The sequence below is a fragment of the Camelina sativa genome, chromosome 2 (genome assembly GCF_000633955.1).
Source record: "Camelina sativa cultivar DH55 chromosome 2, Cs, whole genome shotgun sequence".
NCBI classification, from domain to species: Eukaryota; Viridiplantae; Streptophyta; class Magnoliopsida; order Brassicales; family Brassicaceae; genus Camelina; species Camelina sativa.
The window spans coordinates 69,512-81,714 of record NC_025686.1 but is presented as its reverse complement, the minus strand read 5'-3'; the positions used below and the strand labels follow the sequence as shown (position 1 = coordinate 81,714).

General features: G+C 42.3%; 4 protein-coding genes and 1 non-coding gene across 6 annotated transcripts in view; 1 reads left to right on the top strand and 4 right to left on the bottom strand.

Moving 5' to 3' along the window:
* Positions 1-517, bottom strand: part of LOC104711545 (40S ribosomal protein S13-2-like) — a 1,339-nt gene extending 822 nt beyond the window's left edge. Inside the window, exons 1-3 of the mRNA XM_010428254.2 lie at positions 387-517; positions 214-286; positions 1-125 (exon numbers count right to left, since the gene is read on the bottom strand). Coding sequence (XP_010426556.1) covers positions 1-125; positions 214-286; positions 387-409 — 221 coding nt within the window. The 5' untranslated portion in view covers positions 410-517. The remainder of the gene's footprint in view (positions 126-213; positions 287-386) is intronic.
* LOC104711538 (transducin beta-like protein 2) lies at positions 738-3,518 on the bottom strand. Its single transcript, XM_010428241.2, has 10 exons — positions 3,184-3,518; positions 2,924-3,029; positions 2,732-2,792; positions 2,324-2,604; positions 1,978-2,117; positions 1,830-1,904; positions 1,634-1,724; positions 1,266-1,469; positions 1,112-1,156; positions 738-1,025 (listed from the first exon to the last, which is right to left on the bottom strand). Exons 1-10 carry the CDS (start codon positions 3,376-3,378, stop codon positions 940-942), a joined length of 1,284 nt encoding a protein of 427 aa, XP_010426543.1. The 5' UTR covers positions 3,379-3,518; the 3' UTR covers positions 738-939.
* TRNAK-CUU lies at positions 3,672-3,744 on the bottom strand. The gene has a single exon. It is a non-coding gene; the product is annotated as a tRNA-Lys (tRNA).
* On the bottom strand, positions 3,810-4,675 carry LOC104746732 (21 kDa protein-like). The gene has a single exon (XM_010468258.2). The coding sequence runs from the start codon at positions 4,608-4,610 to the stop codon at positions 3,981-3,983; it is 630 nt and encodes a 209-aa protein (XP_010466560.1). The 5' UTR covers positions 4,611-4,675; the 3' UTR covers positions 3,810-3,980.
* Positions 5,607-12,203, top strand: part of LOC104711527 — a 10,357-nt gene continuing 3,760 nt past the window's right edge. The window contains exons 1-10 of one of the 2 annotated variants that reach the window (XM_010428229.2): positions 5,612-6,625; positions 6,945-7,469; positions 7,556-7,666; positions 7,740-8,157; positions 9,113-10,455; positions 10,530-10,646; positions 10,792-10,974; positions 11,052-11,114; positions 11,571-11,642; positions 11,736-11,987. In XM_010428229.2, coding sequence (XP_010426531.1) covers positions 5,777-6,625; positions 6,945-7,469; positions 7,556-7,666; positions 7,740-8,157; positions 9,113-10,455; positions 10,530-10,646; positions 10,792-10,974; positions 11,052-11,114; positions 11,571-11,642; positions 11,736-11,987 — 3,933 coding nt within the window. In that variant the 5' untranslated portion in view covers positions 5,612-5,776. Of the gene's footprint in view, positions 6,626-6,944; positions 7,470-7,555; positions 7,667-7,739; positions 8,158-9,094; positions 10,647-10,791; positions 10,975-11,051; positions 11,115-11,570; positions 11,643-11,735; positions 11,988-12,203 lie in introns of those variants that run through there. The other variant, XM_019232972.1, reaches the window with a different exon arrangement.

Genomic DNA, 12,203 nt, shown 5'->3' with positions numbered 1-12,203 from the left:
ATCCTGAGAATCTTGCTTCCAGTAACACTCTTGACCTGAGGAATACCGTGAGAGTCACGGAGAATGACACCAATCTGCGAAGGGGTCAGTCCCTTTTTGGCGAATTTGCAGATTGATTCATCAACCTGTAAAATGGTAATAATATATGTAAGGCACGATTCAATCATTCAACCAAACCAAGCAATTGAAAGCAGAGATGATATAACAACTTACATCCTGAGAGGTAGTCTTGAGCCAGCTCGGAGACGATCTCTTGTACGGCAACGCAGACGCCGAAATACCCTTTCTACAAAAAACGATACGGACATGTTAGATTTGCGCAATTGACAGCAACTAATAGAAGAAGATGAAGAGGAAGAGGAAGAGGAAGAGGAAGAAGAACAAACCCTCTACTGTGCATACGCCCCATAGTGACAGATTCTCACAAACTTTCTCCTACGGATGCTGTGAGACTGACTGACTGCTGAAGATGATGACAAACAGAAACCCTAATTTCTGGCTAAGAGACATAGAAAGAGCCTCGCGTTAGGGTTTATTATTCGTGGGCCTTTCTTCTGGCCCAGTTTCGTTCATCAGAGTCCACTACCAAAAACATCATTTTTTCACGCTCGGTTGTCGCATGATTCATTCAAAGTTCAAACCCATTTCTAGTTAATCCTCTCTGCGGGAAGAACCTCTTCTTGATCTCCATCACATTTCTTGATGTTGTGTGCTTTTTTAATTTGCTCATTATGGAAAAAGATGAAAACTCTGTTCTTAAATTACAAAGCCATTCCTACTCGTTCTTCCTTTTGCATAGATGATTGGAATTATAACAAAATTCAAAAGTTGAAAGACACTTGAGGACTCCATACAAAAACCTTCTTAAGAGTTTTCTCGCAAGTTTTATATGCCGTTAAACTATTCCTCATGTGATCAAGGGACTATGTGTATTCAACTTTACAAAGATTGCGACTTTGGTGCTTCCCACAGCTTCACTTTTTTGTCATCGCCTGATGTCGCTAATACCATGGCCTTTCTCTCCCCTGAACCAACACAACACCACCAAATATTGAGACCACAACCCAACTGTACGGACAATATACAAACATACATACAGACAGAGACATACCAACTGTGATAGCCTTAGGTGCCCAAGATATGCATGTGATATCCCCTACACATACAACCGACAGTGTTTTAACATTTTAGTATCACTTGCTTGAATTTTGAAGTATAAGGTTTTTAATCGGTGGTTAAAGCGAAGAAATTAGATAGCATATCACCTTCGTGGGCTTTCTCAGCCGTGTCCAAGACATTTCCAGTTTCAGCACATAACCACTGCAATGTGGAACCATGGGTTGCTGCCAATACCTTTCCCTCCGGGCATAAGCTGAGACGATCATAGTGCAATGGATTGCCTCCTGAGTCGCAGAGTGGAATCGGGAACACCTTCAAAGTCTTCGGATCCTCATCAAGATGATAGCGGACTTCAACCAAAATTACACAATGCCTTTCAGGTTACTTGTTCGATAGATCAAAATCATTCCGTCTATCACAAATTTCAAAACATACCCCCTAATGTTACCAGGGATCTGCTTTGCATTTGGCAACTATCAAAATGATGCACACATAAAAAAACAATTCTACTAACCATTGATGTTCCAGACTCTTATTGAACCATCTTTTGAAGCGGTGATAATTTTCTCTGAGTTTGGAGAAAAGCATAACCAAGTCACTGCACTCTGGATACCGTAGCACAGGTTTAAACATGAAAAGATTGCAAGAAAAATGTGAGAAAGAGCCCACATTGTGGATATGGATTGCATGCTATAGGTAGTGAATAATACCTTGTGGCCTTTAAGTTGCATAACTCTTGAAACCTCCTTTACAGAACCATCTTTCTGATAAACAATTTCCCACACCTACAAAGTTACTAAGTCATGAGATATGGTCACACATACACTCATAATGGTTTGGATTTAATTTAAAAATTACCTTCACATCTGCTGTAAACGCTGCAGCTGCCAAGAAACGTCCATTTGGCGATACTGCTGCCATGTGGTTCTTCAACTGGTTTGTATCTACATGTCCCAAATTCCTCCCAGTTTTCCCATGCCAAAGTATGATATCAGTTCCTGATGAAGAACAACGTTTAAGAAATAGACAACAATTTTTTTACCCGAGGAGTACATTTGTAACAGGAATACAGAAACTTTATGTTAAACATTTGGGTAGTCATAACGGTTCCAAGGCTACACCCTTAAGCAATGTTATAGTAAAGAAATATAGCTAGGCAACATGCAACTAGAAGAATTGTATGATGGCCATGGAAAATTCATACCTTCGGAACAAGTGGCAATGACAGCACTTCCATCAGCAGTACCGTAAGTTGCACTTGCTCCAGAGATGGTAAGGACTGCTCTCTGGTCATGAATATGATGGTGGTCCCATTTGATCCCAGGAAGAGGAAGCTTCCCTTGCTGGTCCTTTTGCTTTTCTTCACCGTACATGTACAAAGACGAACCAGACATAGTATGACAAGACACAACAATAGATGAGGCATCATCAGCAAATGCCACAGCAGTTGGATGCCCTCCCGCAGGAAGATTTATCCTTAGAAATCTGAAGATAGAAACAAAAAAGTAAAAAATGAGTCAGGTAATGAGAGTGGGCTTGGGAACTGTAAACTCACACCCGCTTAACATAGTCTATTGAAAATATATATATATATATATATAGGAAGGAATACTTGAAGCTTTTGCTAGAGGCATCATCTAGCTTGAACACCCTGATCACTCCATCAGCGCAAGCTATCCACAGAAACAGGAACAAAAATGTAAAACCGCATAAAATGGCTGGCTAAACTAAGTCAAGGAAATGTTAAACCAAGAATGCTATATAGAAATAATCACAGTGATTGTATGGAACGGTTTGAGCTAACCTGTGGCCAAGCTCCTTGCATCGGAAGAGAAACAGAGTCCAGTAACAGCATCACCATGGCCTTTCAACGTGTTCAAGTCTAAAGGATGATGCCGTTTGTTCTGAGTCTGCATTTTCGACAAGCCATTTTAGAAAACGCAACACCAAGGAAGCAGAAGCTTTCATAATAATGATCATAACAATGCCCCTGGGCGTTTAAGTCAACTCATCCGAATCACCTAAACTCGGATTCGCAAATCTCTCTCAGTTGAAAAAACCTACCTTGTCGGAGGCGTGAGTTTTGGGATGATTCTTCTTGGGAACAGGATGAATCGATTTGGTATCCCGGATCGGATCCGCTTTGGCCATGGATTGCACCTCCGATGTCCGCTTCCGAAAGTAGCTACCGAAGAAGAGCACGGCGATCAACGCACCCAGGACAACAGATGCAATCCCCACTACAAGGACCGACTCCATCTCTCGAATTTCTTAAAACTCTAATCAAATCGGATCGACCGACCAACCAACCTAACGATGGTGATGATAAATTGGAGCACCCACCGAGCCGTTAATGGCGGTGTTTCTACTTCGTCCTTCCTAAACTAAGCTAATCGAATGATCCACCTATCAGTAACCGGGTCGGGTTTATAAGTTCAATTAAAAGAAGAAAAAAAAAAGCCATTCATAGATCGATAACCTAACGGACCCATTAACCAAAAGCCCATTCAAATATTCAGCTCTTTTTACGTTAAAATTAGGTAAAAACTAATCGCCCACCGTGGGGCTCGAACCCACGACCACAAGGTTAAGAGCCTTGCGCTCTACCAACTGAGCTAGACGGGCTTATGTTTATGTGGTCGATAATACTAATTTAGCTGCGTTTTGTTACTTGAGTCGTATAATAACAAGTTACACTTCCCTTGGTAATTTGAATTATATAAACTGTCACATATGAACTTTCAGATTTACACAACTGGTTAAAAACTTACACACACATGTATATAAATTAAACAACAGACCAGATCAAAAGAAGTAATAAAAGAGGAAATTTAGGCAAGATCTGATCCACACACAATTGCTCAGGGGCGTCTGGCTCTGTACCTAGCAGCAGCGTAGTGCTCGATGAAGGCAAGGGCATTACTTGTGGTTTCCTCCACATTCTTCACTTTCCCTTTTATCGTAGCCTTAAGTTTGCTCATCCTACGCCCCGGGAACTGACTCACGCAAGTCTCGGCGTCTGTGAGAGCTGTGCTTGTCCACGTCTGCAGGTTGTTTATATGCCAGTCTAGATCTCCTTGGATCTTCCCCCCTCTCCTGCTGACTCTGTCTAGCTCCCCTATGGCTAGGCTCAGCTGGTTCACGCTGTCTCTAATTTGGGTCAAGCAGTCGTGAACCAACGCGTAGTATTGAGGCCTCAACGTCGTCTCCAGGTTCATAACCTCTTTTAACAAGAACGCCTTTGTATACTTGGCTCGGAAGAGGCTGGCTTTAAGCGCGAATCTAGCAAGGTCCCGTGGATTTTGCATCGCCCGTGAACGTACGTAACGAGACATCGACCGGACGCACAGGTTCGGGTATAAGGTTGTCCGGCACCATGAGTCTACGTAGGCCTTCGCGTCGTAGTTTTTTGAAGACGTGGCTGTTGCCGAGAAGATGATGAGAGGGAGCATGGAGAGTAATGCGAGGATCACTTTGTTGTTAACCGCCATGGCGATCGAATTAGGGAATTAACTGAGAGAATTATTTTTAATTCTATATATGTTTGTGTCGTCGATGGTATAATAATTTCTTGTCTCTCTGTGTGTGTGTGTGTGTTTATATATACGCATCATTTTGCATGGCACGTGAATAGATGTGAATGAGCTGGATTTAAGATCACTTGACTTGGATTTGTTTTCGTTTAATTTGTTAGTTTAATTGATGAGCTAGCTAGAGTTTGAAGGAAGGTTATAAGAAGGGCGGTAAGCAAGTACGTACTACTATATATACTAGTTTAATTATTATTGTATTCGTATAAAATCAATTTCGAACGTGATTAAATATTTCTTATATCTACACAAGGCAGTTGACCAGATTGATTAGAGTATATCTTAATTACCTCTCAGATGAAAACCATTCTTTTTATATATGGAACAGGATCTACGTTATGAAACATAAATCTATGTACGTAGAATGGTTATACTTATACACACACGCGTACGTAGTGGAGAGGGTTCAACTGTTGACCCATAGGGTGCGGCGGAGAAGATGTAAAGGGAGAAGCTTGTGGCCAACAAGATCCTTTTTTAAAGCTCTTTCCTTCCTTGACTCCTTTAAGCAAAGCCGCACGCACTTTTATTCCCTCCGACCACACATTTAAACTCGGTGCGTGTCTTCTCGGTTCTCGGGAGACATTTTTATAATTAAACCGGGATCATTTATTGCAAGAAAACAAGATGATGGCACGCCTCTATCTGTAGTGCGTCCAACTTATATCTAAGCTAGTTACAATTTTTAGCTGAGATCACACATGGTAATGAACTTTCCATGGGTAATTGGTACCTTAATTAACTTTTTAATCCAGTTATAAATAAAAAAGAAGCACAAAAAGGGCCTATTTGTTGATCCATAAAAAAAGAACATCGAGGAATTACAATGGGCCCAGGCCCATGCCTATTTTGAATAGACTTATTATTATGATTCAGATTCTTCCACAATGACATTTTTACAATGCCTATTTTGCAAGAGACACGGTTCCAATTACGGACGGACCGGTTGGGGTTTGATTTGGGTTAAGTAAATTAGCCGTTCCGTTCGTTGGTTCCGCAACTTGAGAGCCTTTCTTCGTCGTCTTCCTTGGGAGTTGTTCGACGAGACAGAGCGAGAGAGAGAGACTATGGAAAATGGTAATCTCCCTTCCAAATTATCATCCATGGCTCAGAATCAACTTATCGATTCCCTCACGTCTCACATCTCTCTCTACCACTCCCATTCATCTTCCATGCCTAATACTAGCCCCAATCCTAGGTCGGCGATCCTCCGGTGGTTCTCCTCTCTCAGCGTCCACCAGCGCCTCTCTCACCTCACCTTCGTCGACCCCAAGTTCGTCCAAATCCTCCTCCAGATGCTCGGTCATATCCGCACGAAAGGCCCTGGCTCTTTCATCATCCTCCCAGACCTCCCTTCCTCCTCCGATCTCCCCAGTCTCTGCTTTAGAAAATCTCGTGGCTTAATCTCCAGGGTTGCTGAGTCCAACGAGTCCGAGCGTTTCATTTTCGACTCCACTCGCCTCTTTGCTTCGAGAGAAGGGGAAAGTGCTCAAGATTGCTCTTGCTCACCCGTCAGTTCCCTCGATTCGGTCGTCATGGCCGACGGCTTTCTCACCGACGTGGATCGTTTCGTGGAGGCTATGGATGCCTTGTCGAATGGAGCCTTTCTGAGAGGGGAAGAGAGTGATCTGGGTTCCAATTGGGTCGAATTGGATTGGCTCAAAGCTAAAGGGTACTATAGCATGGAAGCCTTCCTCGCAAATAGGTTAGAGGTTAGCTTGAGGTTAGCTTGGTTGAACACCCATAGTGGCGGCAAGAAACGAGGAATCAAATTGAAAGAGAAATTGAATGCTGCTTCTGCTGCTGCCAATGCGTTCTGGAGGAAGAAGGCCTCTGTTGATTGGTGGGAGAATCTCGATGCCGCTACGCACACTAAATTCTGGACTTGTTTGTTCGCCAAGTCGGCAAAATCTGTGGTATGTGCACAAGGAACTTATATGGATAACACTACCGAAGGATATATGCTATATCAATGCTAAATGATTCAGTAGTACTATAACAATTCTAGCTATATCTTGGACTATGGATTAGGAATTGTGGACGCTTACTACTTGTCTTCCCGTATCTAGTTTGTCTATACTTCCTTCTAGGTTAAGGTTGCTTTTGTTTTAGTGTGAACTTGCATTCTGGATGTCTCTGTCATCCGCTCTGTGCCCTGCCACTATGTTCCGATACATGCTGTACAGTTTATGCCTTCTAATTTTATCCTAACTTTTCGTTGTTACTCGAACTCAGATATATGAGATTCTTAGAGAAGCAAATCAAGCACCGCAGGATCAAATGTGGCTCTTCAATTTTGGTGGGGGCACTGCAACTGCAAGGGTTGGGCGTACAGAAACTTTAGCAGCTTCATTCTGTGACATGGTTTTGGAATCAAACTCGGTGTCAAGGAAACCTATTACCGTGGCCAGTGAATTAAGTGCCTTATACGTTCTTCAAGAATTTGCTTCTCTGCTCATCTTATGCCAAAATGGCTTAGTTCCAGTACAAACTCTATTTTTCAGCTCATTGGGTTCTATCACAACCTTAGTTGATTGCATCTTAAGAAAACTACGGGGTTTTCTAATGGTAATCTCTATTGATTCCGTTAAAGTTGAACTTCTTGAAGACAACAGTCAGAATTGTTCTCCAAGCTCATCATCCAATCAGAGGTTGGGTTCGACCAGCCGTAAACACAAAGGAAAGACGAGGAACATGAAAAACCCAACCCCGGAGGCTAAATCTGAGAAAAACGTGAATTTTTCCACGAAAAGCGGAAAGGTACATAGTTAATATTCCGTACACAGATTATTTAGTTTTATAATATTTGTGTGGCAACTTGGATTGATCTTTGAAGTTATCTCCAGAAAGATCAAGCTAAACTGGAACTTAACAAAAATAGAGAAGCGATAGAATGCAAGAAGGTTCCTACACCATCAACGATGACCAATAGTTCTGAGGCCTCTGCAGAAACTATGGTGAATTATTTTCTTTTCTCGTATTTTGGCTGAATAGAACTCAGATTGTTTTGAAACTGATAATATTTATCAGGAAGTTGTCCCAGGGTTGGTTGCCAGGAAAGGAAGAACTAAAAAGAAAAGGAAAGAAAAGAACAAGAATAATAAGTGTACAAGTTTGAAAAACACCGGGGAATTGAATAAGTCCATAGTGAATAGTTCAGCTATCGAAAAAGCTTCTGAATGTGATTCAAGTGGTTCTTCTGTCAATCAGCTTCCTAAGGAAAATATCGATGCTCAGATTATTGGAGAGCATGGTTCATCTAGCTGTGAAAGGAATAGCTCAGGTACTTCTACATCTGTTAACAGTGCAGTTAAATGTGAGTATTCTGGAGAGGAAAAATTGCACGACAAAGCTGAAACGCATGTGATTTCATCCGATTCGACTTCTGCCGATCCTGCCGGTGATCCACGCTGTAAGAACGTGAACTCTCGAAAATCTCGCTGTTCAGGTGAACGTAATGAAAAATTGACAATGCTTAATGAACGATCCAGAACTTTGGAGGAAGGGGAATCCCATCAGATTCACCATCAGAGAAGAGAAGCTGGTTACGGTATTGCCTCCAGCAGTTCAGAATTTGTTTCTTATGAGTGGCCTGCTGTAGCTCCCATGTACTTTTCACATGTTAATTCTCACCTTCCAACTGCCACTGATAGACTGCATCTTGATGTTGGTCACAATTTGCATGCATACGTACGCCAACCTTTTGTGTCCACTGTGCACCATGCTAGAAATCCTTCCATCGAAGGTTCTCACAAACAAGTTCTTTCTCGACCCATGCCCATGAGTCTAGATTGGCCTCCCATGGTTCATAGCAATTGTGGCTTGACAACAGCATTCGCTTGCAATTATGATTCTGGAATTCTGGTGGACATTCCTGAACAGAAAAATAAGCCCGAGCTAGGGAATGAATGCGAGAATAACTGGATGTTAGAGGAAGATTTTGAGATGCACACTGTTTCTGGAGTAGACTATAATCAATATTTCGGTGGTGGAGTGATGTATTGGAATCCTTCCGATCATCTCGGGACTGGCTTTTCTCGCCCTCCGTCCCTTAGTTCTGATGATAGCTCTTGGGCTTGGCATGAAGCTGAAATGAAGAGGTCTGTCGATGACATGGTTGCATTTTCGTCTTCTTACAGTGCGAATGGACTAGATTCTCCTACTGCAGCTTCGTTCTGTTCCCCTTTTCACCCTTTGGGCCCGGCAAATCAGCCTCTCGGTTATGTTGTGCCAGGTAATGAACTATCCACCAAAATACTGCAAGCTCCGCCAACAACAAGTGAGGCTGCAGGTGAAGAGGAAGTTTCCGGAACTTTGGCTAGTTTATCAGGGGATGTTGAAGGAAATTCAGGAGACTCACTTCCTTATCCGATTTTGCGCCCTANAAAAATCTCGCTGTTCAGGTGAACGTAATGAAAAATTGACAATGCCTAATGGACGATCCAGAACTTTGGAGGAAGGGGAATCCCATCAGCTTCACCATCAGAGAAGAGAAGCTGGTTACGGTATTGCCTCCAGCAGTTCAGAATTTGTTTCTTATGAGTGGCCTGCTGTAGCTCCCATGTACTTTTCACATGTTAATTCTCACCTTCCAACTGCCACTGATAGACTGCATCTTGATGTTGGTCACAATTTGCATGCATACGTACGCCAACCTTTTGTGTCCACTGTGCACCATGCTAGAAATCCTTCCATCGAAGGTTCTCACAAACAAGTTCTTTCTCGACCCATGCCCATGAGTCTAGATTGGCCTCCCATGGTTCATAGCAATTGTGGCTTGACAACAGCATTCGCTTGCAATTATGATTCTGGAATTCTGGTGGACATTCCTGAACAGAAAAATAAGCCCGAGCTAGGGAATGAATGCGAGAATAACTGGATGTTAGAGGAAGATTTTGAGATGCACACTGTTTCTGGAGTAGACTATAATCAATATTTCGGTGGTGGAGTGATGTATTGGAATCCTTCCGATCATCTCGGGACTGGCTTTTCTCGCCCTCCGTCCCTTAGTTCTGATGATAGCTCTTGGGCTTGGCATGAAGCTGAAATGAAGAGGTCTGTCGATGACATGGTTGCATTTTCGTCTTCTTACAGTGCGAATGGACTAGATTCACCTACTGCAGCTTCGTTCTGTTCCCCTTTTCACCCTTTGGGCCCGGCAAATCAGCCTCTCGGTTATGTTGTGCCAGGTAATGAACTATCTACCAAAATACTGCAAGCTCCGCCAACAACAAGTGAGGCTGCAGGTGAAGAGGAAGTTTCCGGAACTTTGGGTAGTTTATCAGGGGATGTTGAAGGAAATTCAGGAGACTCACTTCCTTATCCGATTTTGCGCCCTATAATCATCCCAAATATGTCAAAATCTGAATACAAACGTAGCTATGATACTAAAAGCCCAAATGTTCCACCTACAAGACGCGAGCATCCTCGTATAAAGCGGCCACCATCACCTGTGGTACTATGTGTTCCACGTGCTCCTCGACCACCACCACCTTCTCCTGTGAGCAATTCCAGAGCACGGCGAGGTTTTCCAACTGTGAGGTCGGGAAGTTCAAGCCCAAGACACTGGGGTATGAGAGGCTGGTTTCATGACGGTGTAAACTGGGAAGAACCTTGTGGAGCAGAGGTTGTTCTGCCCTGGAGAAACAAAAGCCTTGCAGTCAGGCCGATCATTCAACCTCTACCTGGGGCCCTCCTGCAAGATCACTTAATTGCAATGTCGCAACTAGGCCGAGACCAAGAGCATGTAAGCAACATCTTTGACGTCTATGTAAGCTAAACTCTGTCTAAGTTGCTGTTGTCTATAATGCTATTTTACAGCCTGATGTGGCCTTCCCTCTGCAACGACCCGAGTTATTGAACTGTCCAACACAAGGGGAATCTTTATCATTGATCCACGGTCTTCTTAATGATGAGATAGATTTTTTCTGCAAGCAGGTAATCACAATACTTCATTTATTTTTCCATATGCTTTACTAACTGCCTTTAGTTTGCAGGATCTTTATGAGCGTCTTTGAAGTGTATATTAAATTTCTTGGGATGGTGTTTCTTCTAATCATTTCAATTATATACTGTTCGTAAGGTTGCTGCAGAGAATATGGCCCGCAAACCTTATATCAATTGGGCAATCAAGCGGGTTACACGATCTCTCCAAGTTCTGTGGCCCAGGTCTAGGACGAACATATTTGGTTCATCTGCAACTGGTTTGTCCCTCCCTTCTAGTGATGTGGACCTTGTGGTTTGTCTTCCTCCAGTGAGGAATTTGGTGAGCAAACCCAAAATAATTCCTATTTGTGCATTACTTTTTGAACTGGAAGATCTGATACATAATACCCGCCTTAGGAACCTATCAAAGAGGCAGGAATTTTGGAGGGTCGCAATGGTATAAAGGAGACTTGCCTTCAGGTATGATTAGTGCCAAAGTCATGTGTAACTGTTGATTTGTTTTTTGCTTGGTATATCTTGTTCGTCAAACTTATGTTTCTCTACTCTTAAGAGGTCTGGCAGTATACAATCAAGATTATGTCCTCAACTTTTACATTTACTTTTTTTATGATGAGATAGATACGTCTAATATATTTTTGTGTTAGGCGCTAGTCCTGTAAAGAACAGGTTTTTTTGATGAATAAAATTTTACATTCATTCAAAAAAAAAAAAGAAAAAAAAAAATTATTTTCGTATATGGTCCTATCTTTCTTAATATGCTGGTTGCTCGGTCGTGCTGCATTTAAGGAACGTGAATTGCTTTAGTATTGTGGAAGCATTGTAGTATACTAGATTTGTAAATTATGCTTGAGCCTGACAGTTTACTGGTTGGATGTTTTAACTGAATCCACTTTGCTACCATGTTTTGCTATTCAGCATGCAGCCAGGTATCTCGCCAATCAAGAGTGGGTAAAAACTGACTCCCTGAAGACAGTTGAAAACACAGCTGTAATGCCTCATTTATTAATGATTCACAATTGCTTGTTTCTGATGCTTTCGTTAATATGATCTATTTATGTTTTATTAATATGCTCTCTGCAGATACCAATTATCATGCTTGTTGTGGAAGTCCCTTGTGATCTGGTATGCAGTATACAGTCACCAAAAGATGGCCCAGACTGTATCGCTGCTGACCAGGACAGTAATGGTAACACTGAAATGGTTGGCTTTGAAGGCTCTGCAGCAGCAAACTCTTTGCCAACAAACACTGGAATCTTGGCAAATGCAAAATCTGTCCGTCTTGACATCAGTTTTAAAACTCCATCCCATACGGGTCTGCAAACCACACAGCTGGTACTTATTTTAATTCTGTTTCTCATTAGCCAGATATAGATTTTTTAATTACATTATACTCTCTTTATGTGAATGCTGTAACGCTCTTTTTCCTTCTTTTGGCTGTTTCCTGATATGTTCTTTTCCGCAGGTCAAAGATCTGACTGAGCAATTTCCAGCTGCCACACCACTTGCTCTGGTGTTAAAGCAGTTTTTGGCTGATCGTACCCTGGATCA